At 44.4% G+C, this 25,986-nt stretch overlaps 1 protein-coding gene across 2 annotated transcripts in view; it reads left to right on the top strand.

Annotated features, from left to right (window-relative positions):
* Positions 1–25,986, top strand: part of WBP1L (WW domain binding protein 1 like) — a 91,350-nt gene that overhangs the window by 52,675 nt on the left and 12,689 nt on the right. For both annotated transcript variants that reach the window (XM_032766900.2, XM_032766902.1), the window contains exon 2: positions 11,003–11,105. In XM_032766900.2, the coding sequence (XP_032622791.1) occupies positions 11,003–11,105 (103 nt within the window). The remainder of the gene's footprint in view (positions 1–11,002; positions 11,106–25,986) is intronic.

The following is a 25,986-nucleotide window of genomic DNA, read 5'->3' as shown; positions in this document are numbered from 1 at the left end:
TAGGAAGGGGTTCACAAGACTTGACATTTTAGTGAAAGGGGTTCATAGGTTGTTAAAGTTGTTAAATGACTGGTTTAGATAGATCAGCTAAATGGAAAGGGAAGGGAAGATGAGCACAAGGCAGGGGAGAAGAGGGTAGGAGCAGTGGCTGTGGAGGGAAGCTAAAGTGAAGAGACTGTTAGGCGGGAGGGGGCGGATGGGAGCAAACAGCTGATCAGCACAGGACAGAGGAAGTCTGAGAACCTCCAGTTTTGACTGGAATGTGCAGCAGTCTCTGCTTTGGCTGCTCCTGCTTCTACCAGCTGGAATCTCTGGCTGGCTCCTCGTCCTCCTCAGTTCTCCCCCAAGACCCCATGATGGGAGCAGGGGAGGCACCATCTGGCTCCTAGTGCCCCCAGAGTATATGGGGGAATCCCCTGCACAGTTCTGGGTCCAGGGTGAGGCTTGGCCTTGACTGGGTACGATTTTACATCTGAGATTATCTTCAGCATGATAGGTTATAAAATGAATTTATGACGTACACAACTGAGGGCAGTGATGAACCGCTAAATGCAGTTGCACTTGTGACCTGAGTCGGCATTTCAGCTAAAATCTTCAGCAGTAAAAGACTAGTTCATTAAACCCACAGCCACGTAAGCCCTCGTTATTTGAGCATAGACGCCGGTTTACTTCAGTTCCCTTGTGTGTACTCTGTCATGAGGTATTGATGATGGACAGGGCTAGCCAATGGCTAGTTACAGTCTGATATATGAAACCTAATAAAATCAAGACATAAACTTGCATTTGATAGATTTCCTTATGAGTTTTTATGGCTGATGATTCTTAGACACTTTTCCTGTGTTGGTAGACAACCATTCTCCCCTTTTATTACTGTTGGAGGTATACAAAATATATAGTATAAGAGCTGATTGTGAATTAATCGAAATACAAAGTTTGTGTCTATCCATTTTCTGAAAGCTTTCTGATTTACTTCCTTAACTCTGACTAATAGTGGCTCATAAATATGGTCTCTGTACTGCTTTCCCCTTTTTCATCCACTTGTATGTGAAGTTCAGCGCAAGTGTACTTTTGCCCCTGGAGGGCACTCGCCCTAGGTTCCATGCCTCTCAGCCGCCACGTCTCCTGTTTAGAGATCCATGTCTCTCTCTTTCCTGACCAAGGTTTTCCCAGGCTACTCAATCCCCTGCTTACACTGTGATATTCCCAGCAAGCCGGACTGCCTAACCAGGCCAGTGTGTGAGCATTGTTTTCTCTTTGGAGGCTTACAAACAGTGTAATTATCAGCAGTTACAAGTTACCATACAGCCTTTTATCAGCAATCATTTTTATTCTTAAAGTGAAAGCATTACAGAAAAAACACATTAAATACAATAAAAGAATTTACAGGCATGCTAATAAGTTTACCAGAGATCACCCCAACAAGGACTCTGGTAAGAATCAGTTCCATCAAACCCCAATCAAGGGAGTTCTCTGTAGTAACAGGTTCATTGCCGTGGTGTTGTCCATTCTACCAAATTCTATTACCTCACCCATCTTGTCTCTGTTACAAGTTCATGTAATAACAGCCTCCGCTCCAAACTAGCATACCTATGAATAGATTAGTCTTTGCTTTATACAGCTTGTGCCTTTGATCCTGAGACTCTGGAAACAGGTTATCCATAGACAATGGTCCACTTCTCAAGGTGTGGCATCGAAAGGCTGGATTTTTCCATAATCAGGGTGGGGAGACAAGAGGAATTAGCATTCATCTCCCCCTATGGATTCCTGGGCAAATCACTTGACGCTGTTTGCCCGTAAGGCCATTGTTTAGCAATTGTTCAGTATACTACTTTGAAGTTCATAACACTTCCCTGGGTTCACATCCCCATTCCCCTCTTAGAGAGAAGTTGCACACAGTCCTGGCCCACAGAAACCATACAGTGGATCCCAAACATTCTTAAACCTAATTCCGTAAGCTCTCCTAAGGATATTGCAGGAAATTGCCATATTTGTCAGTGTCCATTCAATTCATTGCTTGAACACAGACTAATGCTATATGATGAAGACCAGCCACAATGGTGCAGAGTGAAACTTGTGAAGTGAGCATGGTTACTTTGATTTTGGGTAGTTTGGTGAGGCCAGATAAGGAAAATTTAGTTTGAATTAGAATGATAAAATAAAAGTACTTTTGGTGACTCTCCCAAATCTCATCATGGGAATCGTTACGTGAACTTGTGGAGGATGGGAGAAAGGTACTATATTTGCCCTATCTATAAAAAGGGGAATAAGGACAAGCTGGGGAATTACAGACCTGTCAGTTTAACTTCGATAGCTGGAAAGATAATGGAGCAAATAATCAGTTTGTAAGCAGCTAGAAGGTAATAAGTAACAGTCGATGTGGATTTGTCAAGAGCAAATCATGTCAAACCAACCCAATATCCTTCTCTGATAGGGTAACAAGCCTTGTGTATGGGGGCAAACAATAGATTGATATCTCTACTTCAGTAAGCCTTTTGATATTGTCTCACGTGACCTTTTCATAAACAAACTAGGGAGATACAGACTAGATGAATCTACTATCAGGTGGGTGCACAACTGGTTGGAAAACTGTACTCAGTAGTTATCAGTGGTTCACAGTCAAGAAGGGAGGACATATCGATTGGGGTCCCGCAGGAGTCTGTTCTATTCAACAGCTTCATAAATGATTTGGATAATGGCATACAGAGTACACTTATAAAGTTTGCCGATGATAAGCTGGGAGGGGTTGCAAGCACTTTGGAGGAGAAGATTAAAAGTCAAACTGATCCTGAAAACCTGGAGAAATGGTCTGAAGTAAATAGGGTGAGATTCAGTAAGTACAAATGCAAAGTACTACACGTAGGAAGGAAGGAATCAATGAAAAAATACAAAACGGGAAGTGACTGCCTAGGAAGGAGGACTCTGGGGGGTTATAGTGGATCTCAAACTAATAAGTCAACAATGTAACACAGTTTTAAAAAAAGTGAACATCATTCTGGCATGTATTAGCAGGAGTGTTGTGAGCAAGACACGAGAAGTAATTCTTCCGCTCTACTCCGCACTGACTAGGCCTCAGCTGGAGTATTGTGTCCAGTTCTGGGCACCGCACTTCAGGAAAGTTGTGGACAAACTGTAGAAAGTTCAGAGGAGTGCAACAAAAAATGATTACAGATCTAGAAACATGACCTCTGAGGAAACATTGAAAAAATTGGATTTGTTTAGTTTGAAGAAGAGAAGACTGAGGGGGGACCTGATAAGTCTTCAGGTATGTAAAAGAGGATCACCACTGAGGACAGGGCAAGAAGTAATGGATTTAAATTGCATCAAAGGAGATTTAGGTGAGATATTAGGAAAAACTTCTAAAACACTAGAAGAAATTACCTAGGGCGGTTGTGGAATCTCCATCACTGGAAGTTTTTGAGAAGAAGTTAGACGAACAGCTATCAGGGATGGACTAGATTAATTCTTAGTCCTGCCTCAGTGCAGGAGACTGGACTAGATGATCTATCGAGGTCCCTTCCAGTCCTACATTGCTGTGATTCTGTGTCAGCAGCTAAGGACTGATGACCACAACTATTGAGATTTTCATACTAAGAAAAGAACGTGGCCATGATTAATGTAGTTGCTGTTTGTTAGGATCTTTTCTGAGATCTGTGAAACCACATGGAAAGTGGAGAGCAGCCAGAAAGTTTTGTATATTCATGGATTTCAGAGGAGCCATGAATCCTTATGAATCACTTTAAATCAGGAGCAGCTAACACCAAAGCATGATTTTGGGAGAAAATATCATACTTTATTAAACAATCTTTGTTAGTACATTGCAATTCCATACCAGTGGATAATCCATCAAGAGCAGTGGTGGGCAACCTGCAGCCCCGTCAGGGTAACCCGCTGGCAGGCCACGAGACAGTGTTTACATTGACCATCCACAGGCACAGCTGCCCGCAGCTCCCAGTGGCTGCCTTTCACTGTTCCAGGCCAATGGGAGCTGCAGGAAGCGGCATGGATGGTCAGATCAGAGGTGGTAGTTCAAGAGTGTGTGTGTGTGTGTGTGTGTAAACTCAAATTTCTTGTATGTTCTGCATGTTATCTAGAAGATGCTTGTGTCATGGTTACAGGGCTAACCTCGCTCAGAACACCATCCTTGCCACCTTAGATGTCACCTCCCTATACACCAGCATCCCTCATAATGACAGCTTTGTTGGCTGCCACAAATATTTACAAGACAGTGGACAGCACTCAGATCTCCACGCCAAACATTGCCAACTCATCCATTTCATCCTCACTGATAAGTTTTACATTCAACAACAAACACTTTTTCTCCAAACCATGGGAACAGCCCTGGATAGTAGGATGCTCCCCAGGATGTGCCAACCTCTTCATGGGCTGCCATGAGGAAGAATTTCTGGACAAAGGCATCACAAAATCAAGGATACTCTGACATATATCGATATTTTCATCATCCTCTGGACAGATGACCTGAACTCCCTCATAGAATTCCACTACAACTTCTGCCACCACCGCCTACCCATTAAATTCTGTCTGAAACACTCCCACACCAGCATCAGTTTCCTGGGCACCACAATCAGTTTCAATAATGGATCCTACAGACAATTATATACAAGAAACCACATCCAGAACCACCCCAAACACACCAAGAAATCTGTAAGCTACAGCTAAGCACAGAGACTCCCAAATGTGCTCTGAGGAGAAGTCCCAGGATACACACCTAATGCACTTAAAACCGCGTTCACCAAACAAGAACATACCACCAGATAAGTAGATTGCATCAGGACCGTGCCACCCAAATGCCCCAAGAAAGCATGCTTCAGTAAAGAAAAAAAATCCCTCTCTCATCCTCCAAGGAAACGTGCCCAACGCCTTCTAAAATCAAGCCTGGGAACTTAAATTCATAACTCAGCTAAACACCAAAAATAATGGACTTAATAGATTAATGGCTCATTACAACAATCTGTAACCCTCCTTTGTCCTATGACTGTAGATGTGTTACTGCTTACTTCCTCTTGACTGGTCCCTTGTGCCGTGTGTTAACTCCTTTTCTGTTCCACCTTGTGTTTAGCTGTGACATGCCAAGTACCTTTCCTAGACCTGAAGAAGTGCTCTGTGTAAGCTCAAAAGCTTGTCTCTCACCAACAGAATTTGGTCCAATAAAAGATATTACTTCACCTACCTTGTCTCTCTAATTCTGTAGTTATTTGTTGCTCGTTTGTGACTGGCAGTTCAGGTAGCATACATGTGAAGGTTAGAGACGTTAAGTAGTTTAGTCTCAAAATTGACCTTTAAGTTTATGACTTGAATACACAGTGAGGTCTGAGTGCAGAACTAGGAGTCAGAAATTTGATTCCTAATCCCAGCACAAATGCACTAGTGTTCTCTGTGGTTTTAAACAAATTGCTTAACGATGCTGTCTCAGGTTCTGCATGTGCCCACCTCCAGAGGGGTGTTCCAAGGATTGTTTGTAAAGCATTCTGAATATGAAGTGTTTATAGAAATCTTAATTAGCCTTTTATTAATACAGTTTTGAAAGTTGTATACTGCGAAACTTGAAATCACTGTTTATACAAGGTGTAAATAAAAGCAGCTTTGCACGTCCCCTGTTAGTTGTGGAGTTGTCAACACAGCAGTGGGTTTATTATTTACTGGGAAACGAACCAAAATAGCCAAGTTTACTTTTATTTATTTATATAGTGTGTATTATAAATACTACAGATGTAATGCAAAAATAATCCAGATTAACATGTCAAAATAATACAGAAAGGATCTTCAGACTGTGCCAACTCAACCTCAGCATGTCCATCAGCTTGCTGTGCTTGCTCTGTTGTACCAAGTGGGTGTAGGAACTGAGTGCCAGGCTTGGGGACCCTCCACTGAAGACACCTGCCCCCAAAATGGTACATATCAACATTCTGTCAACTCACATGCAAGAATGGCATTAGATTTGCTGGGGTCAAGGGCAGAAACGGAGTGGGCCCCCACCCTGCCTTCCTTACCTGCTTACACATTGGATTTCTGCAACGTTTCTGAAGCTGAAGCCAAAACCCCAGCCCCACCAGGCTGAAGCTGGAGCCCTGGCCCAGCAGCTTGGAGCTGAAGTCCTGTGGCATGGGGCCCTGGGAATTTGCCATGCTTGCTATCCCTTAACACTGGCTCAGCTCACATGTCCCAGATAGTCATGGCTTTTGGAGGATAGCCTAAAAGAGGCAGTCTGTAATGTACCTAGAACCCAGAGTATGCAGAGCTTTATGGGGAGACCCAACTCTTTGAATTGTACCTGGAAACTAGCTGGAAACAGATCAATCTTCTAGAATAGATGTAATGGGCACATGCACAAAATGCTAAGGAAGGAGACTGGCACTTTCTCCTCTAAGCCGAAGTTTGAATGTCCTTCAGGAGTAGTCCCGTGTAGACTCCACTGCAGGAATCTATTCTGGAGGTGACAGCAAATGGATAACTGTGGTGAGGTTCCCAGTAGAGAAGAATGGTTGCAGTTAGCCCAGTGAAGACTGAGGTGGGAGAAGCATGCTTGCAAACTGCTGCTATTTGACAACCAGACACAGCCAGTAGTGTCCAATAGAATCCCTGCATTGCAGCTTTAGTACCTATGGCAAAGAATAATGCTTTAATAAAACGAGGGTGGGGAATTGGTCAGCTAAGATCCCCCCCCCCACATTTCTGATGATAAAACTTACAAGTGAGTGCAAGAATAACACACAAAGCAGCATTTGCCGATGTCCTTTTTAAAACTGCAACTATCTAATTGTTCCATTATTATTAGCACAGAAAGTCCTTTCTCTGATTAAAATGACCTTTACAGCCACTTATCTAAAAATAGCTGCAAGACACAAAAGCAATTTAACACAATGCATTAATCCTTTCATTATTGCCTCCAGGAGACAATTTTTTGCATGCATGCGTTCTCTTCGTACAAAAATATTCTTCCTGACCTTTGTCTTGCTCACACCTGTTTTTTTTTCTTTTGTGCCTCACTTTAATAATTAATAATAACAAAGGTACATGGTGTTTGCCCAGGAGACATTTGAAATATAAGAGTCACATTGTTTGGGGTATGTTGGTAACTAATAATTCAATGGCTGCGATTTTGTAAAAATTAATCTTCATTTGAAAGAGCTGCAGTTGAAGGCTACCTTAATTATTATATAAGCACCATGTGTTTAGTGTTCCAAATAATAGTCTAAACAGAGTGTTTACAAATGCATCCCTTGCCCAAGAAGAGCTTGGCTTAAATCGCAAAGTCCCAACAAGAACACGTTTGGAGACTTGAGATGGTTATAACTTAAATCTTTCATATAATATAGATGGGAATGGGAATGGCATGTTGTTGAAGTAAGTTTTTAACGTTTGTAGGCCTTGTGGGAAAAGAGGGTTTTCAGGCTATGTGATTGAGTTAGTGGGTGGCAGCCTGACATATAAACAGAGGAAAATGTGATATTCCATGCAGCCTTCTGTGCCTACAAGAGATTGAATATTGTGGGGGGGAAGGAAGGGCGAGGAGGAGACTCTAAATCAGGTTTGCATCACTTGTGGAGTAAAGGGATAAAGTGGGATGCAGTGAGAAATCAAAGTTTAACGAAGTGCCTGGTGGTAGTTACAACATACTTAATTAACAAGACAAAACATTCAGGGTCACCAAATGCCCGCTGTAAGTATGTATGGACAAGGATGATACTGTGCAGCGCTGGACTGGAAAGGGCAGTTGTCTTAAACTCGATTTTTGTAGGCAAGGGGGAGTCAGTGGGGGGAATTCAGAGGGTTGATGATGTGGTTTGAACAACTTACGATGAAATCCCCCAAAATAAAATTGAACTTTAAGTGAGTGAGACAATCCAGGGAGGTTTATATCTTTGTTACAGGTTGTTGCCACAAAGTCGTCGTTTTTACTCTTTGAAATGTTATACTTTGAACAGAAGAAAATGTGTTTAGGAATAGATGCTGTTTAATTCCTTGAAATGTGTGACCTGGTGCAAAGCAACACTTGAAATGACAGTGCGAGATTCCAGTTCTGGACTGTCTCTGACTCTAACTCACAGTTGTTCAGTTGACACACGTAATGTCGCTTTAGAGTTTGTCACGGCTGCAAAGCCAAATTTCTCATCTGAAAATCAAGTTTTGCATTTTCTTGTGCATCTTTAACAATATTACAGATTTTAAATCTCAATTCTGCTGATGTATGAGCCAGGAAAGAATTGATTCATTCTCCAATAGCATTGCTGCTGCATGGCTAATAGGAGAAAAAATAGTTAGTAAGTGGACAGATATGAGTTGGGATACATCAGCCACAAAAACATTGCAAGATGTGCCATTTCTAGTTATTTCCTTGACCATAATTGCACGTTGGGAAACATGCTGTGGTTAAAGAAATTGAAATGTAAAATGCTATGATAGCGCAGCAGAGTGACTTGCACATTTGACTGTCATCTTAGAAATTACAGGTGGAAAAGAGCCTATCAAGGTGTGGGACATCTGATTTCTGCATCTAGCATTTACAAAAAAAAAAAAAAAAGCCCCTCCAGTCAAGAACATAAAACGTGTGGTACTTTGTAACACTGTTTAATTGCGTTAGCACTTCATGATTGAATGAACTTGATTTCAAAGCAAGTCTAGCATCAGGGTTGTGAATGGAAAAAGCAGTCGCTTGCAGCCAAGCTCTTTGGGCATGGCTACACTTACATTTTTGCAGCGCTAGTAGATACAGCTGTGGTCGTACAGCTGTGTAGGGCCAGCGCTGCAGTGTGGCCACATTTGCAGCATTTGCAGCGCTGTTGGGAGTGGTGCATTGTGGGCAGCTATCCCAGCGTTCAAGTGGCTGCAACGTGCTTTTCAAAAGAGGGGGGTGGGGTGGAGTGTGACAGGGAGCTTGCGGGAGACAGAGAGAGTGGATTTTTGGAGCAGACACTGTGTGACAGCTCCCTGCCTTGCAAATTCTGGCCATTTCCCCCACCCCTCTCTCAATCACTCTTAAATGTAAAAAGGCTTCAGACCAGATAAGCAGCTTCTCCGACGGCCACCCCCCCGCCGTGCGTGTTTGTCTCCTCAATAGCAAACAGCTGTGAACATTCCAAAGCTCGGCTCACTCGCTCAGCTGCAGCAAAAGCAGAGCTGTGTTTGTTTTTAGATAAGTAGCCCCGGGGAGTACTTCCGGTAGTTGTGTAATACAGACTTGCTGGGGATACCTCCTAATACCCTGGGAGCCACTCACAGCGCTGGTGAGTGTCACAACACCTGATGAAGCAGCACTGCATCAGAGCGCTGATTCGCTACACCGAGCGGACCGCAGGTGTACAGCCAGCGCTGCAGGAAGGGAGTTGCAGAGCTGGCTGAGCTCTGTAAGTGTGGACACTTGGTAAGTTGCAGCGCTGTAACCCCCTCACCAGCGCTGCAACTTCCAAGTGTAGCCAAGCCCTTTGGGAGGTTTGTCTGGCAGAAAGTTCTGCTGCCTCTGCAGAGCTAGCAGAACAGGCAGCCCTCTCTCATTCTGTCTATTAAGCAGGTGGACTGCTGATATTTTTTTCATGGCCTCTACCCCAATTCAGATTAAGGGAAAGTAGCACTCTGTTCTGTATTTTCATGAAGCTGTGCACATGCTCAAAACCCCTTTACAGTTTGCAAGGCTTTACGAGAATAGCGTAGCTGAAGTCAACATATTTTAGATCAAATTAAAATTACATACTTCGTGTCCTCGTGGTGCGCTGCGGCTCCCCCTCAACTTTGCTTCCGTCTCTCGCCGAGGTGGAGTTCAACAGGTGACAGGAGAGTGATCGGGGGTTGATTTATCGCGTCTGCCCTACAAGCGATAAATCAATCCCCGATAGATTGATTGCTACCCGCTAATCCGGCAGGTAATGTAGACATACCCTTAGAAACTACACTCCTACTTCAATGCAGGCACTTGAGGAGTTGAATCCAGAAGTGTGGTTTTTGTGGTGTGCGCTAACTCTTGGTTGGGTTGGTGGGAAGGGTGGGAATGTTTTAATACTGATACTCACATGTTCCTTGAATCCAAAAATAGAATGCCATTTACATGAACTATAATTGGTCTGAGTGGTATGTTCAACGAAAGTGAAATATCACTTGGTTTAAAAAAAAACAAAAAAAACCCCTAAAATGAAGGAATAAAAAATACACAGGGTATCCAGGGAACCTGTTAGCCTTGGTAAATACCAAGAACATGACAGTTGTTCTTCACCTGTTATGGTGTGTACTTGAAAACACATCACTTAAACATGTAGTCCTGTTTGTAGTAACACATAAACTAGTGGTTCTCAACTATTTTATCATTGTGGGCCACGTATGCGGTCCACAATGTGTTACCTGGACCACAGGCTGAGAACCACAGTGAGGGAAGACTGCAAGGTGATGATGTACAGCTGATTTGGCTCCACTCCTAGAATGCTGAAGCTTCCAGGAAGAAGCTTTACCGGAAAGCTGGTATAAACTAGGCTACTAATTATAAAGAATAATTCCAGAGCCAAATTTTACAAGAATATACCGTAATTGCCACTTGGATTTAAATAAACTCAAGCAGTTCTCACTCAGATTACAACATTCTCTATTTATAAAGCATTTCCTCCGCTTGACACGTGGCCTCAGTAATACAACAAAGTAAAATGTGGAACAAAATCTCTCTCTCCTGTGTACAAAATGTCCAGAGCACAAAATGTGATATCTTAAAAATGAACCAGAGGGTGTGTAATAAAAGGTAACATGGTCTAGTTGTTAAAGCCTGGGACCATATACAGTTGGTAGACCTGGGTTCTCATCTCAATTATGGAATAGACTTGGGCAGTGCTTTCGCGCTCTCTCTGTTTGTGTAAATTTGAGTTAATACTTACATACCTCACTAGTGTCTTGAGAAATCCAATGCATGTGTTTAAAATGCTTTGAGAGCCTTGTGTGGAAGGCGTTCTATAATGACATTTTAAAAATATAATGTTAGTAACTTGTGTGTCTCTGTTTTTAATTTTAGGACAAGCAAACCTGCCTGGGCGTCAACAATCAAAGTTATATATGTGAAACAGGCCACTGTTGTGGACAGTCACAGTGTTGCAACTACTACTATGAACTCTGGTGTAAGTCCTTCCTTGTTTTATAGACTCGCTTCATAATCCGCATGACCATAAGCCTTTCTGAGCCTTCTTCTGGGTTTCCTTCTTAAATTCCCTTTATGTGTTGCCATCTAGCTGTGCTACAACAGTCGCAACAACTGGATCCCTGCTTTGGGCTGGGCGAGAGTGTTGTGCCAGTTAGGACCTGCTTAGCCTGTCATCTTCTGGTGTAATGTCAGTGGTACTTCCTACCAACAGCCAGGACAGAGTGCTTGGAGTTTGCAACAAAAAAACCTTCTCCATTTGGCTCAGGCAGTTGTGTTTAGCTTCGGAGACAAGCACAGCTTGAGTTTTCATCATTTTAGACTATCTGCAACAGACGCCCTGTACTACACTGGGTTGATTTACATTTGATTCACTTTGTTTAGAAGTAAGGCTAAGATTTTGTCTTGGATATTTTTAGTAAATGTCAGAGACAGGTCCCGGGCAATAACCAGAAATTCACAGAACCCTGTGACTTGTCCCTGACTTTTACTAAAAATATCACTGACAAAATGGGAAGGGACGGAGAGTCCAGCACCTGCAACGGCTGGGCAGCTCCAGGGTCCCCTTCTCCCATGCCCGCTGCAGCTGGGCAGCTCTGGGGATCCTTGCCTCCTAGTGTGGCAGGGAGCTCTTGGGGGAGTCACAGCAACAGCTGTGTGGGGTCCCAGGTCCTCTTGCAGAGGCTGGGAGCTCCAGATCTCCCTGCTGCCCAGGGGCTGGGAGGTGCGGGGGAAAGCAAGGGTGCTGCTGTTAGCAGCAGCTGAGAGCTGCCCCAGGGCTGAAGCGAAAGATACCCTGGAGATCTCTGGAAGTCACGGATTCCATGACATAATTGTAGCCTTATTTATAAGGTTTTCTTATGCATCAGGACTAGAAATTTCACCTTTTTTAAAAAAATAAGTTCAGATTTGGAGCACAATTCATCTGGCGAGAAATGGATTCTGGGCAGATTCCATGGATGTAGAGTAGGTGTGTGGAGCCTTGATTAATGTACACTGTTGTCTACACTCCTTGCTAGCTTAATTTTTTACCCAGGGAACTGAGAGTGCCCATATTTTGTCTTCTAATTGAGTCGGAGGACAGGATTCCTTTGTGCTGCAAATACGTCCACTGACTCACAAGGACTGGAGATGTCAGGTCTAGAGTGTTTCCACTTAAACCACTACGATGGCGCTGTAGCACTTCAGTGTAGACACTGCGGGTATGGCTACGCTTACAGCTGTGCAGCGCTGGGAGTTACAGCTGTCTTCGTACAGCTGTGTAGGGCCAGCGCTGCAGCGCTGTGGGGAGTGGTGCATTGTGGGCAGCTATCCCAGCGTTCAAGTGGCTGCAACGTGCTTTTCAAAAGAGGGGGGTGGGGTGGAGTGTGGCAGGGAGCGTGGGAGACAGGAGCGGTGGAGGGGACAGGGAGTGGGGGATTTTTGGAGCTGACACTGTAGTAGTCAGCTCCCTGCTGCAAGTTCTAGGACTGGAAGATACACAGCACCAGCCTTCAATCATTTAAAAAGTTTTGGACCCCTTCCCCACCCTTTATTCACTAATGCAAATAGCCTTCAGACCAGATCAGCAGCTGCTCCAAAACAGACTCCCCCTCCCCCCCGCGTGTTAATCTCTCCTCAAGCAGACTGTGAACATTCCAAAGGAATCCACCTGCCTGCCTCTGCTCGAGCAAACGAGCTGTGTTTTGTTTTAGATATAGCAGCTCCGCTCTGCCTCCTCTCTCCCCCTTTTCCTTCTTCTCTAAGCAGCCTCTCCCCAGGGAGCCCGGAGTTCACGACAAAACAGCAGATGCCTGAACAGGCATTTCTGTCCTCGATACATCTCGGAGGCCAATTACAGTGCTTTTGGTGCCACACCTTGCGAAAAGAGCAGTCGCAGCGCTGCATCACCAGCGCTGCAATCTTTATACCCCAGGCAGAGCAGGAATACAGCCAGCGCTGCAGCCAGGGAGATGCAGCGCTGTATGTGCCTTGCAAGTGTGGACGGTGAGTAAGTTGCAGCGCTGTAAACCCACCACCAGCGCTGCAACCCTCCAGTGTAGCCAAGCCCTGTCTATGCCAACGGGAGGGGTTTTCCCATTAGTATAGGTAATCCACTTCCCCAAGAGGCAGTGACTAGATCAACGGAAGAATTCTCCTGTCGGCCTAGTGCCACCTACACCAGGGGTTAGGCCAGCATAGCTACATCTCTCAGGGATGTGGATTTTTCATACCCCCGAGAGACATAGCTCTTCCGGTGTAAGGTCCCAGTGTAGACTAGCCTATTTCTGGAGGGCACCAAACAGAGAGAGAGAAGCTGATTAAAGATAGCAGGATTCTTATCAAAGGTGTAGGGGAAAAGGGAGGCTCAAAGGACAGGAAGTAAGAAAGATCACTCCATCTTGTATGACCCGAGAAATGGGGTGGTGATATTCTGTATATTTCTATAATATCAAAGGGTTGAGTAGAACGGAGGGCCTGCGCACACGCCCCCTGGAACGATTGTGAACTGATCACCCGTCTCTAATGTGCTGATACTATTTATCACCACACCCTGTAGTCTTGTTGCTTTTATGTAACTGTTGTACCTACTGCTTAATCCCTCTGATACTGGCAGTCTGTTTCCCACAGTGAGATACTTACGTAAAAACTAGTAACACAAACATGAGGAGTTCCGATCTCTCCAGATTCAACAGCAGTAATTCCTGATGCTTCGTCCTTTGTCTGGACCTAAATTTTGCAACAGGGCACTTGAATACAGCTGCTCCTTAGAAGAAATATGGAAATCAGAAGATAGCTTCCTATATGTTTTAAAATGGAGATTGTACTGCAGTGAAAGCAAAAAATGCAATCAGCATAGTAGTGCCTGTTGTTTTTTTAATATTAAACTCAATTTATTTTACACTGGGCCGACATTATCAGTATGTGACAGTTCTTTGCATTGACAATATCTCACTGCGTCATGAAAGCAGTCGGAAAATCTGAAGATTTAGGTAGCTGGGAACCAAACATTTGGCACATTTGGCTGGGGAAAATGAGGAAGGCAGTTGAAGATTATGGGGGGAATAAACGCATTAACTGGATATAAGTGCTAAAGTGTTCATCGGGGAATAGCTAACAATATAGGGATTCAAACTGGCATTTTTAGATTTGAGTCCTTGCCCAGTTTATCTCAGTGGGGCAACTCCTGCCTCAGAGCTGTTATTTCAGGTTGGCTGCAAGCCCAGGCAGATATCACTTCAGTTTACATTTTTTTAAGGGTTTCTTTCCATCCTTGAGAACAATTTTTTTAAAATTAAAGCTCAGATTCTGGAGCTCAGCTCTGCATCTACAGACTTCATCCATTTCCACATAAATCACAGAACAGCAGGATCCTGGGTATGTATATCTGGTGAAGCACTTTGAGATCCTTCAAGATGAGAGATGCTATATAAATATTATGGGAAGTTAAATGACCATATGGAAAGCGGTGGTGGTGTTGAAGCTCTGTTGGTCCTAGGATGTTAAAGAAACAAGTTGAAAGAGGTAATATCTTTTATTGGACCAACTCGTGCTGGTGAGAGAGACAAGCTTTCAAGCTTACAGAGCTCAAACGCTTGTCTCTCCCATATGGAAAGCAACAGCCATTGCGTGCATGGCAATAGCTTTGCTCTCCACACAGCCAGCATGGGGACTCCTATTAATAATTTTTACTGTTGAATGATTAAATTGCCATTTTAAATTGTGGTTGCTTTGGATGTTAACCAGTGCAATCCATATACTGAAATAGCTGTAGAGAAGTTGCAACTCATATTGACCTTTTCAGGGCCTGTGTTCCCTCTAAGCTGCGTGGTCACTTGGCTGCTCAGGAGTGAATCAAGTGCCACGCACTTGATTAGCAGAGCCGCCCACAATGGCGTGTGTTCAGGTGCTCCTCCCCACCACTGCTTTGCAGCCGCATTGCTCCTGCTCTCTGGCTTGGCGTGCCTGGCCAGCTGCTCCCAGGACCCTCCTGCTTGCTGTGCAGTGTGTGTGTGTCTGGGGGCACTGCTGATGTCAGGGTGTCCCCCTTCCCCCACCTCCTCCGTTCCCATGTACCCCATCTCCACAGAGCAGGGGAGGGGAGATAGGGCTCAGTAGCAGGTTAGCTGCTGTGGTCTGAGCCTTCAGGTGAGTGCCTTGAGAGAGTGTGTGCTGTCTCTTTATAGACTTCTCCAGCAGCCAGCACACACACTCGTACGCTCCTGTCTGTCTGTCTGTCTGTCTCTCTCTCGTGCACACGTCTCTCACACACTCGCCTCCCAACACATACTTGTTGTTACTACTTTGTACTTCCTGCAATGCACATTAAGGCTATATCTGCACTACCTCAATAAGTCAACATACGCTACGCAACTCCAGCTATGTGAATAAATATTTTTTGGAATGGAAAGAAATTTAGTCCAGGCTGGAGGTGCCTCCTGTAATATGATCCCATCTTGTGGGCAGTGGGAGAATTTCCTGTAAACAGGTTCTCTTTCCACTTTAAGGAGTTGGAGGGAGTCTTGGTTTAGAAATCAGAGGATCTGAAAAGTTCTAGAAATAACTGGGAGTGAGAGGTATGTAGTGTTATGAACCAGTTAAAGGAGATGATGGTATGTGTGCGGCAGCAGGGGGAGAATAGGAAGCAAAATCATTGTATTATTTTAAGGGGTGGAGTGGAGGAGTAAAGAACATATGTCAAGCAGGTGAACAGACTGTGTTTAAAAATAGGTAACAGCTTAAATATACATATAAAATACATATATGGAGATATATCTATCTCATAGAATTGGAATGGACCCTGGAAGGTCATTGAGTCCAGCCCCTACCTTCACTAGCAGGACCAAGTACTGATTTTGCCCCAGATCCCTAAGTGGCTCCCTCAAGGACTGAACTCACAACCCTGGGTTTAGTAGGCTAATGTTCAAACACTGAGCTATCCCTCTCCTCCCCGCTGTTTCCCCACCCATCCCCTAGCAAAACAAAATTTGAATGCCTTGGTGCCAAAAAATTGAGCTATACAGCCTGAATTATCTGTTGGTAAGCACAAGGAGAAGATGAAATGGAGAATGTCCTTTGAATAGTGTCTTCCTTTCTTTTAGATGAGGATTTGAAATGGAGAGAACACCTACGTTGCAGGAGTGTTGAGTTGCCTTAATTAATGTTTTTGAAGTGCTTTTGGAATCCCCAGATGAGAGGCACTATCCACGTGGTAAATAGTGAGAGTGCAGTAGCCACTGTAAATAGGTTGCTAACAATTTCCATTCTAATCCCCTTTTCAATTGCTTATAATTTGCTGGAAATTTCTGAGTTTGGCCTTTGTCCCAAGCTGTCATTTTTGAATGTTTAAGCTGACACTATATTAGTCAGGGGACCAATCTTATTTAACATTTTCATTAATGTCCTTGGCACAAAATGTGGGAGTGTGCTGGTGATATTTGCGGAGGACACAAAGTTGGGGGGTATTGCCAATACATAGGAGGACCAGAATATCACATAAATAGATTTGGATAAAATTGAAAACTAGAGGAATAGAAATGGGATGAAATTTAATAGTGCAAAGTCCAAGGTCATCAATTTAGGGACTAAAAACAAGAATTTTTGTTGCAAGCTGAGGACTTAGCCATTGGAAACAACAGAGAGGAAATACATGGGTGTATTGGTCGATCACAGGATGACAATGAGCTGCCAATGTCATGTGGCTATGGAAAAAAAGCTAATTCAATCCTAAGTGCATCAGACAAGATATTGCCAGTAGAGAGAGACAAGTATTAGCACCATTATACAAAGCACTGGTGAGACCTCATCTGGCATACTGCATGCAATTCTGGTGTCCTATGTTTAAGAAAGATGAATTCAAACTGGAACAGGTGCGGAGAAGGACTACTAGGATGATGAGAGGAATGGAAAACCTGCCTTATGAGAGGAGACTCATAGAGCTTGGCTTGTTTTGCCTAACCAAACGAAGGCTCAGGGAAGATATGATTACTCTCTATAAATACATCAGAGGGATAAACACCAGGGGGAGGAATAGGAATTATTTAAGTTAAGAGCCAATGTTGGCAGAATAAGAAATGGACATAAACCAGCCATCAATAAGTTTAGGCTTGAAATTAGGCAAATGTTTCTAACCATCAGAGGAGTAAAACTCTGGAACAACCTTCCAAGAGGAGTAGTAGGGGCAAAAACCCTAACTTGTTTCAAGACTGAGTTTGAGTTTATGGTGGTTGCCTACGAAGGCATATGGCCCATCTGTAACTATTAGCAAATATCTCCAGCCGCCAGAAATGGGACACTAGATGGGGAGAGCTCTGGGGTACTGTAGAGAATTCTTTCCCAGGTGCCTGGCTTGTGAATCTCACCCATATGCTCAGGATCTAACACATTTGGGATCTGGAAGGAATTTTCCCCAGGTGAGATTGGCAAAGACCCTGGGGTGTTTTTGCCTTCTTGGGCAGCGAGGGGCACGGGTCACTTGCTGGTGTTTGAACTGGAGGAAATAGTGGAATCTCTGTAACTTGTAATCTTTAAATCAAGATGTGAAGAGTTCAGTAATTCAGCCAGAGGTTATGGGCCTATTACAGGAATGGGTGGGTGAGGTTCTGTGGCCTGCGACATGCAGGATGTCAGACAAGCAGATCACGATGATCCCTTCTGGACTTGAAGTCTGAGGGTAGGTCTACACTACGGGGTTAAGTCGACCTAAGTTACACAATTCCAGCTATGTTATTCATGTAGATTGGGTCAATTTATTGCAGTTTCTACACTGCGCTGGGTCCACAGGAGAAACTGTCCTGTCGACTTATCTTATGCTTCTCATTCTTTTGGAGTACCAAAGCTGACGGGAGAGCGACCTGCAATCGATTTAGTGGGTCTTCACTAGACCTGCTAAATCGACCCCTGGTGTATTGGTTGCCGCAACACCGATCCACGGTAAGTGTAGATATGCCCTAAGTCTAATGCCTAACAAGGCAAAGATACCCTAAAGGATTAAAAAAACCAAACCAAAACAACTTCGGACTGTAGGAAAATACTGTACATTGAAAGACTAACTTCATTGTATCAAGAATGAATCATAACACGTGTGCAATTAGCCGAGTCAGGTTGCATGTGCAATCTTAATTTTGGCATTTCATGGTTTTTGAGTGCTTAACTGAGTAGACATAGTGTTTTACTGGCAGTTTTATTCTGGAGCTTTTATACAGATAGGTGCTCAGTGAGCAAGAATTTTTGGCAGTTAGAATTATTTCTAGATCTGCATTTCCTCTCTGTTGCCTCTGCTGCTTTTACTCCTGAGCAGTGATACTGATCACCTCAATTCTGAAAAAAAAATAAATCTTTAATATGCAGCCATTGGGAGAAGAATTATAAATGAAAAACATTCTCCATTTGCAGACAGCACCATTTATATTATTTCTGTTCTGAACCATTTTCTTACTAACCTTCTACATGTGTTCCCTGGAACCTTGAGAGAGGGTGATTGTTTTTATCCCCCCTCCCACGCCTCCAAAAAAAAAATCCTCAGTCTCAGCTGAGACCCTGTTAGTTTCTAAAACCTACACTGCAGTTAGACACCCGTGGCTGGCCTGTGCCAGCTGACTCGGACTAAGGGGCTCAGGTTAAGGGGATGTTTAAATGCGGAGTAGACAGGCTCAGGCTGCAGCCTGAACTCTGGGGACCTACCACCTTGCAGGGTCCTAGAGCCCAAACTCCAGCCCAAACCTGAATGTCTATACCGCAATTAAACTTCCCCTTAGCCCAAGTCTGGCTAGCCTGAGTCAGCTGGCACGGGCCAGCCACGGGTGTCTTAATTGCAGTGTGGACATACCCTCAATGGTCATTTTACTTCCAACCTTCTTCTGCACCTCTCACCACTTTGGTTTGCCTGTGTAAAATATTATCTTGGAGATGTAAAAGCAGCATAGAATCCTGTGGCACCTTATAGACTAACAGACGTTTTGGAGCGTGAGCTTTCGTGGGTGAATACCCACTTCGTCAGACGCAGGTTCTCCAATGGCCTGGACATGTTCTGAAACTTGATGTGCACCTTGGATTGATTTGAGGCCATTGTTCAATTTTCCATTTGTATTCTAGTAACAGAGACTGGGGATCAATTGTCCTACGCTGGTCCTCACTAGGCCTGTAGCGTTGTTATTTCAGCTGGAGCATAAAGAAGTTATTTATCTCTAGATAGTCTTTCCCCTGGACACAAACATAGACTTGAATAGCATTTGCTGATTTGCTGCCTCATATTTGACTATAGTTGAAAGATGATGAAGCTACGAGCAAGGATGTTCAGTACTGTTTATTATGTCTCTCTTTAGGTTTTATACAGTAGTTGCATCGTGTGTATATTCACCACCATCCAGGAGGCTAAGAATTAGCTGCAGTTAACCTCCATCGTCACCTGTTCAAGTCAGCAGCTCTGAGGGCAGATAAACAGGGGTTGGAGTTTTGACCATTCCACTCTACAAATATTTGTTACACTTGGCAGTTTCTGCTGTTGTATGATAATTTACATTGTCAGTAGCCTCATAATCTCTTCTTAAAGGACAATACTGATTTGGAGCAGCCTCCTCTCTGAAAAGGCAGGATATTGACATGACCTTTGAGATCAGAGATGTCTTTCTCCTGGCACGATCTGCAAAACTCCAATACACCAAGATTGCAACATTGATTAAAGTGGTCTTCCATTCTTGGGTGACAAAAATATTGACCTTTCAACTAGCTTTTATTCAAGTGTCTTTGAGGAGGATGATGCTACTTGGAAGTATGCCTTTCTGTTAGTGAAACTGCCCCACATCCCCTCCTGTTGGACCAGATATTGTGAATCCAAGATCATTACCCAACGTACTTGTCAGACAGAGAAGCACTCTGTGGTGTATTTTGGCTTGGCCTTAGTGAGCTTCCTGCCAACAGAACAGTGGCATTTACCCAAGTTTACTGTGATCTCTAGGGCAGATTATTCTGTTCTACCCTTGCAACACGAACACAAAAGAAAATATAGTTTTCATTTTGCACTGGATAAAAGGAGCTTCCCTCAGTGAAATCTTTGCTTGGAATGTTGCCCTTGGTGAACACGGTATTTGTGTGTCCTGTTGTCAGACAGAAAATGACCTCCTCCCCCCTCCTGGTGAAATGTTGTTATAGGTATCTCCAAAGACACCGGTGTGTAGTAGAAAAGGGTTTGATTGTATTGGGAGCAGAACCTCCACCTACAAAAATCCTAGTATAGCACCTGTTTTGGCTGTGATCAGTATTCATGCTGTTGTTACCTGGACAATGTATTTGATGCTGTGTATGGAGCTGATGAATATCTTTTAATAAAAGCTTTTGACACTATGTGGCACAGAGCTCTTGCGGAAAAACTTAACTCCCTGGCTGTTACTGATGAAATAAACACTTTTGAATGCATCACTATTGCCATATCCTCCACAGATTGCGGATGATACCAGTTTGTCTCAGAAGTTGACCTTTTTTGAGATGAGGTCAGCCTCTGTTTTTGACAAAACTGTTTTACTGAACTGAGAAATATTCAGAAATGTCTGTGAATTCAATGATTTGTCCTGTACATCTTTTTAACCAAGAACATGAGCCGCTCTGTCCTTTCTGTCTATCTGAGAGATCTTGATGCCATTGACCAATAGGCCAAGAAGTGATTGGTCATTCTTCCAAAAAAGGCATTTTCCATCTCAGAGTAGCTTGATCCCTGCCTGTTCTTTTGTCACCTTCCCTGGAAGGATAATGTTGCTCAGCCCAAAATAAAGCCAGCAGGTATCTTCCACGTGGGAGGGAGAAAGTTGTTGAAACATATCAGGGAAAGATTTTCAAAGGCACAGAGGGCAGGTAGGTGCCTGACTCGTATTGACTTTCACTGGGAGTTGGGTGCCAGACTTCCGTTTTGCCTTTTGAATATCTCCCCCATTGTTTGTATGAGGTAGACTTGCTCTCTGCTTTCTCAACCTTTGAAATAACTCTTGAAAGACTTTTATTTAGTCCCTCCGGAAGTATATTTTATCCTGTGCATAATGGAAAACATGTTTTCTTTTGTGCTCATGTACCAAGGGTGGGAAACAAAAACAGGCCATACTTAGAGGATTGGTGGTGGTTCTAAAAGCTCTGCTCTAGGAATTATTCTGGGGAGGTTCTGTGACCTGTGTTATACAGGAGACTAGATGATCATAATGGTTCCTCTGGCCATGGAATCTATGGATGTTTCTCCAAATTAGGAGTGCAGCTGCTGCCACTGTGCTCAGCCGTGGTTTGCCAGCTCCGGATCACCACCAGTCAAGCAATAGATCATTCTCTCACCATTTTTCATTTCTGTGGGTTTTCTGTTAATTGCTATGTGGCCACTCTTGCGTGGGTGACTTTGGAAATCCCCTACTCTCCCCTGCCTCCAGAAAGAACAACCTATTCTGTGCATGATCCTGCATGTGTTTCTGTTCACATTTTTACCATCACTCATTCCAGATCAGTCAACACTCAGTGCACTCACATACAGTTCACTCCCTAATGTGCTTCCCCCCCTCGTAAACACAGTACAGTATTTTCAATGTATCTTACTGGACATCTTTGTGCTTAGCCTTATATTCATACTTTCACTTCAAATAAATCATTACACTAAATATTTGCTAGGTTTTAAGATTTTTATGGCCTGCAACTTTTAACATCTTGCACTGTGATCCTCTGATCTAACAAGCTACTCTGGCCTGGGCTGAGTCAGTAATTGGAGGCCACCTATGAATACCTACAAGATGCAAGAAGTGTTGGTGGTCAGTGAACCAGTCCCTCCACATGGTGGTTGCTGGCTCTGGTTCCGGAAATTCATACGAAGAATACAGCAGAAGTCTTGACTCCTTCTGTTCCAGAACAATCTCATGACCCTTTCCATAAGAATAGGGTACGTTCCTGGTGTGTTGGTCAGACAACAAGCCAGTTAATTATGTTCTGCCTCCCTCAAAGTCCATGTGCAGTTTCAGTGGAATCCAGCATTAATTTACTATCCTGAGCTGTTGTGTGATATTGCTGTGCATTATACAGTTGCCACACTTCACCCCGGAGATAACCGTGCTTTACTTGAGTCCCTCCATTCAGCTTGTCTAACAGTTTGTCTTGTAAAGCACTTTGGGTTCCTTTGCAATAAGATTCATATAGAAATATTTGATTTGTATCTGGAGGACTAAGACGTGGGAGGGAGCAGCTATCCCAATAGAAGAATTCTGCTGCCTCAGCTGCAATTGCTTACCAGTGGCATCTCTCCAGCACATCTTAGCTGAACATACACAGCTTACCAGTACGTGAATAATTCCTGGGGAAATTAACTGATAAAATGTTCTACAGTAATCTGCTTTTGTGTTTAACAACCCTGTAACAGTTGGAAAAGGGTGGCTGTAATTCACAACTGTTTTTTGAGTATGGTTATGGATAACTTTCTCCAAATCTCTCTCCTCTCCTCTTTTCTTTCTCTGTTCTTCTTAAGATTAAATTCAGAAAGGTGATTAAATGAAACCTAGGCCTGCCATGGTGCTGACTCCATAATGATGCTATGTGAAAGACCTGATTTCAGTGACTGGTTTCTCACATCCTAGTCAGCTAGGGCTTGAGTGAGTGGATATCATCTCTTTCAAGAGGACTTCTGTCCAGTTGTCTTCAGCCAGAAGGGTGTTGGTTGCAAATCAGTCCCTCCAGGCAGTGTTGGAGATGGGAGTAGGGCAATCCTCAGTACTCTGGACAAAGGCTTCTTTGGAGTGGGAGAGACTGCGGGAGAGAGAAATAACAAAATTCTGACATCAGGCTGGAACACTGAGTGCCACAGGCATTGCTTGTCACTCTTCTTACTCAAAAGTTCACGTTCTTTTCTGAATGGTAGCCATGTTAGTCTGTATCAGCAAAAACAATGAGGAGACCTTGTGGCACCTTAGAGACTAACAAATTTAGGAGTGGATGGCTCACTACAAAAAGTCATTTTCCCTCTGCTGATACTCACACCTTCTTGTCAGTTGTTGGAAATGGGCGATGTCCACCTTAATTGCACTGGCCTCATTAGCACTGATGCCCCACTTAGTAAGGCAACTCCCATCTTTTCACGTTCTGTAATATATATACTGTTTACTATATTTTTCGCTCCATGCATCTGGTGAAGTAGGTTTTAGCCCACAAAAGCTTATGCCCAAATACATATGTTAGTCTCTAAGGTGCCACAAGGACTCCTCATTGTTCTTACATTCTTTTCTGTCACCCGTACAATAAGCCGGCAGAGTGGACTAGCTGGAAAAACTGCGTGGAAGCTTTAAATAGGACTTACTACAGATATCAGAAGATGCAGAGTCCTCATAAAACATTAACACTTTTGGGCGCAAGATAGATTTCCGTTCCTTGAGGAAAATAAAGAAAGAGAGATCCAGTACTTCAATCTGCTTCGCCAAGATAGGAGTTTAGGCTGATTTGTGTATCTCACTGTGTCAAGACAAGGCGCCATTCTCAGAACGTGGTGGCACAGTATATTGTATTTGTTTGAACTGAGAACAGTGAACTTATTTCAGATTAGTGCTGTGAGTGCGCTACTTTCTGTCCTGAGTTTGGAATGAATGATTGCTCATTCCTGAGATTCCTAGGTTTTTCTTCCTCCCTCTCCCTACCCTCTAAAAATAAACATTTCTTTTCTCGGGAGGGGACCTCCTGAATTTAATATTTTTTTTCAGTTATTAATACAACTTTATACTTGGCAAAAAAATAGTTTTGTTAGTGTATAAGTAGAGCATTTGAAATGGACATTAATGTTAATATGTATTGTCTGAGAAAGAGAGTGTAATAGAAAATTGCGAAGGTCCCATTAAAAGGAAAATCTTGTTGCTCCATTAACTATGGAGATGGGGTGTGTGTGTGTGTGTGTAAATTATATATGTATGCTAAGTAAGTTAAGCCAAAATTTAGTTTTAAAAAGAATTAACCAGAGATGAATCTGAACCAAACACCCCTAAATATTGTGGCTAGGAAGGCAGACTCCTATGTAAAACACATTTCTAGAAATATTGTCTTGGTGTAGAGTGGTTGGGGTTGGGTTGGTTTGTTTTTCAAAGAGAGTTAGATAAGAGTTTTGTTTTGAATTTCCCTTGTGAAAAAGCGTTGTGTTAATTCACTAAGACCAAAGAGTTTGAACGGTTGACTTTGTTGTCCAAGATGAGAGAAATGAAAGCAGCAGTGACCACAACCAGTTCAAAACACTGGTGGGTTTTTTTGAAAAGTTTCCTTTCGGATTATTAAAGGTGCTGGACTCCAAAAGGTTTGGTGGAGCTCAGGGCTGGGGTAGGGGGTTGGGATGCAGGGAGGGTTCAGGGCTCTGGGCTGGGGCAGAGGGTTGGGGTGTGGGGGGTGAGGCTGCAGGGGTGAGGGCTGTGGGGGGTGGGACTGGGAGTGAGGGGTTCAGGGTGTGGGAGGGGGCTCTGGGCTTGGGTAAGGAGTTGGGGTGCAGAAGAGGGTCTGGGCTCGGGCTGGGGATGAGGAGTTTGGGGTGCAGGAGAGGCTCTGGGTTTGAAAGGGGGCTCAGGGTTGGGGCAGAGGGTTGAGGTGTGGGAGGGGGTCAGGGCTCTGGGCTGCGGGTGCAGGCTCTGGAGTGGGGTTTGGGGTGCATGAAGGGGTTCCAGGTGGCTCAGGGCAGGGGCGTGGGGTTTGGGCATGGACTTAGCTCTGGCAGCTCCTGGTCAGCAGCTCAGCTGGGGTGCACCGCAGACTGCGCTGCGCCCTGGAAGCGGCCAGCAGCAGGTCTGGTTCCGTGTGACTCTCGCCCGCAGGCACCTCCTTCACCTCTCCCCCAAGCCAGCCAGTGGGAGTGCAGAGCCAGTGTGCGGGACGGGGCAGCGTGCAGAGCCCCATGGCCACCCTGCCTAGAAGCTGTACCCGCTGCTGGCTGCTTCCGGGGCACAGTGCAGTGTCGGAAAAGGTAGGCACTAGCCTGCCGTAGCTGGGCAGCATCACCGATGGGACTTTCAATATCCTGGTCGGCGATGCTGACCAAAGGAAGGTGACCCAGCTCCTTACATGCCGCGACCCACGGTTTGAAAAGCACTGCCCTAGAGCTGACCCCAGCTGAGACCCTGGGAGGCCCTCTGGGGGACTGGCACTGCTGCTGTGGCTCCCCTGTTCCAACGCCATGCCATGCAGGAGGCACAAGCCCTAGTCCCCCCACCGGCCTCCTCTCACCAGAGCCTCTCATATCCCATCTCTTAGGCAGCCACAGAAGGTGAAGTCCTCAAAGTCGTCGTCCTTGTCCACCCCCTTCATGTGTGCCAGGACACACCAAAGTTTACAAATTTAATAATTTACTAATGAGAAATGTTAGTCTCCAGTCAGATCAATATCAGACTTGTTCTCTGTCCCTAAATGTTAGACTTGCTTTGTAATCTGTCAGGACCCTTCATATACTGCTATAAGCGCTGACTCCGTGGGTGCTCCGGGGCTGGAGCACCCCTGGAAAAAAAATAGTGGGTGCTCTGCACCCTCAAGCAACAGCTGTTTGGAGATGCCCCTGATCTGCTGACTGACAGCTAGAGGAGGGGCTTGGGGTAGGGCGGAGAGCAGCAAGCAGACTGGGGAGGGGGTGGTGCAGGGGCACGAAGAGGCAGAACAAGGGCGGGGCTTCAGAGGAGGGAGTTGCGTGGGGTCGGGGCCTTGGGCCAGGGTAGGGTTGGAGCACTCCTGGGGAAAAGAAAAACCCAGCACCGATGTATACTGCTGCTTGGGTGAGATCTATCCTTTGAAGGTGACATATCCTTCCAGTCTAGAATCATCTGTTTTGCCATCATCAGCTCTATGTGGAACCATATTTTCTTCTTCGAGTCCTTGCTCTTATCCATTCCAAGTAGGTGTGCGCGCACCGCGTG

This window comes from Chelonoidis abingdonii, chromosome 16, assembly GCF_003597395.2.
Source record: "Chelonoidis abingdonii isolate Lonesome George chromosome 16, CheloAbing_2.0, whole genome shotgun sequence".
In the NCBI taxonomy this organism is placed as follows: domain Eukaryota; kingdom Metazoa; phylum Chordata; order Testudines; family Testudinidae; genus Chelonoidis; species Chelonoidis abingdonii.
This window is presented reverse-complemented; position numbering and strand designations above follow the sequence as displayed.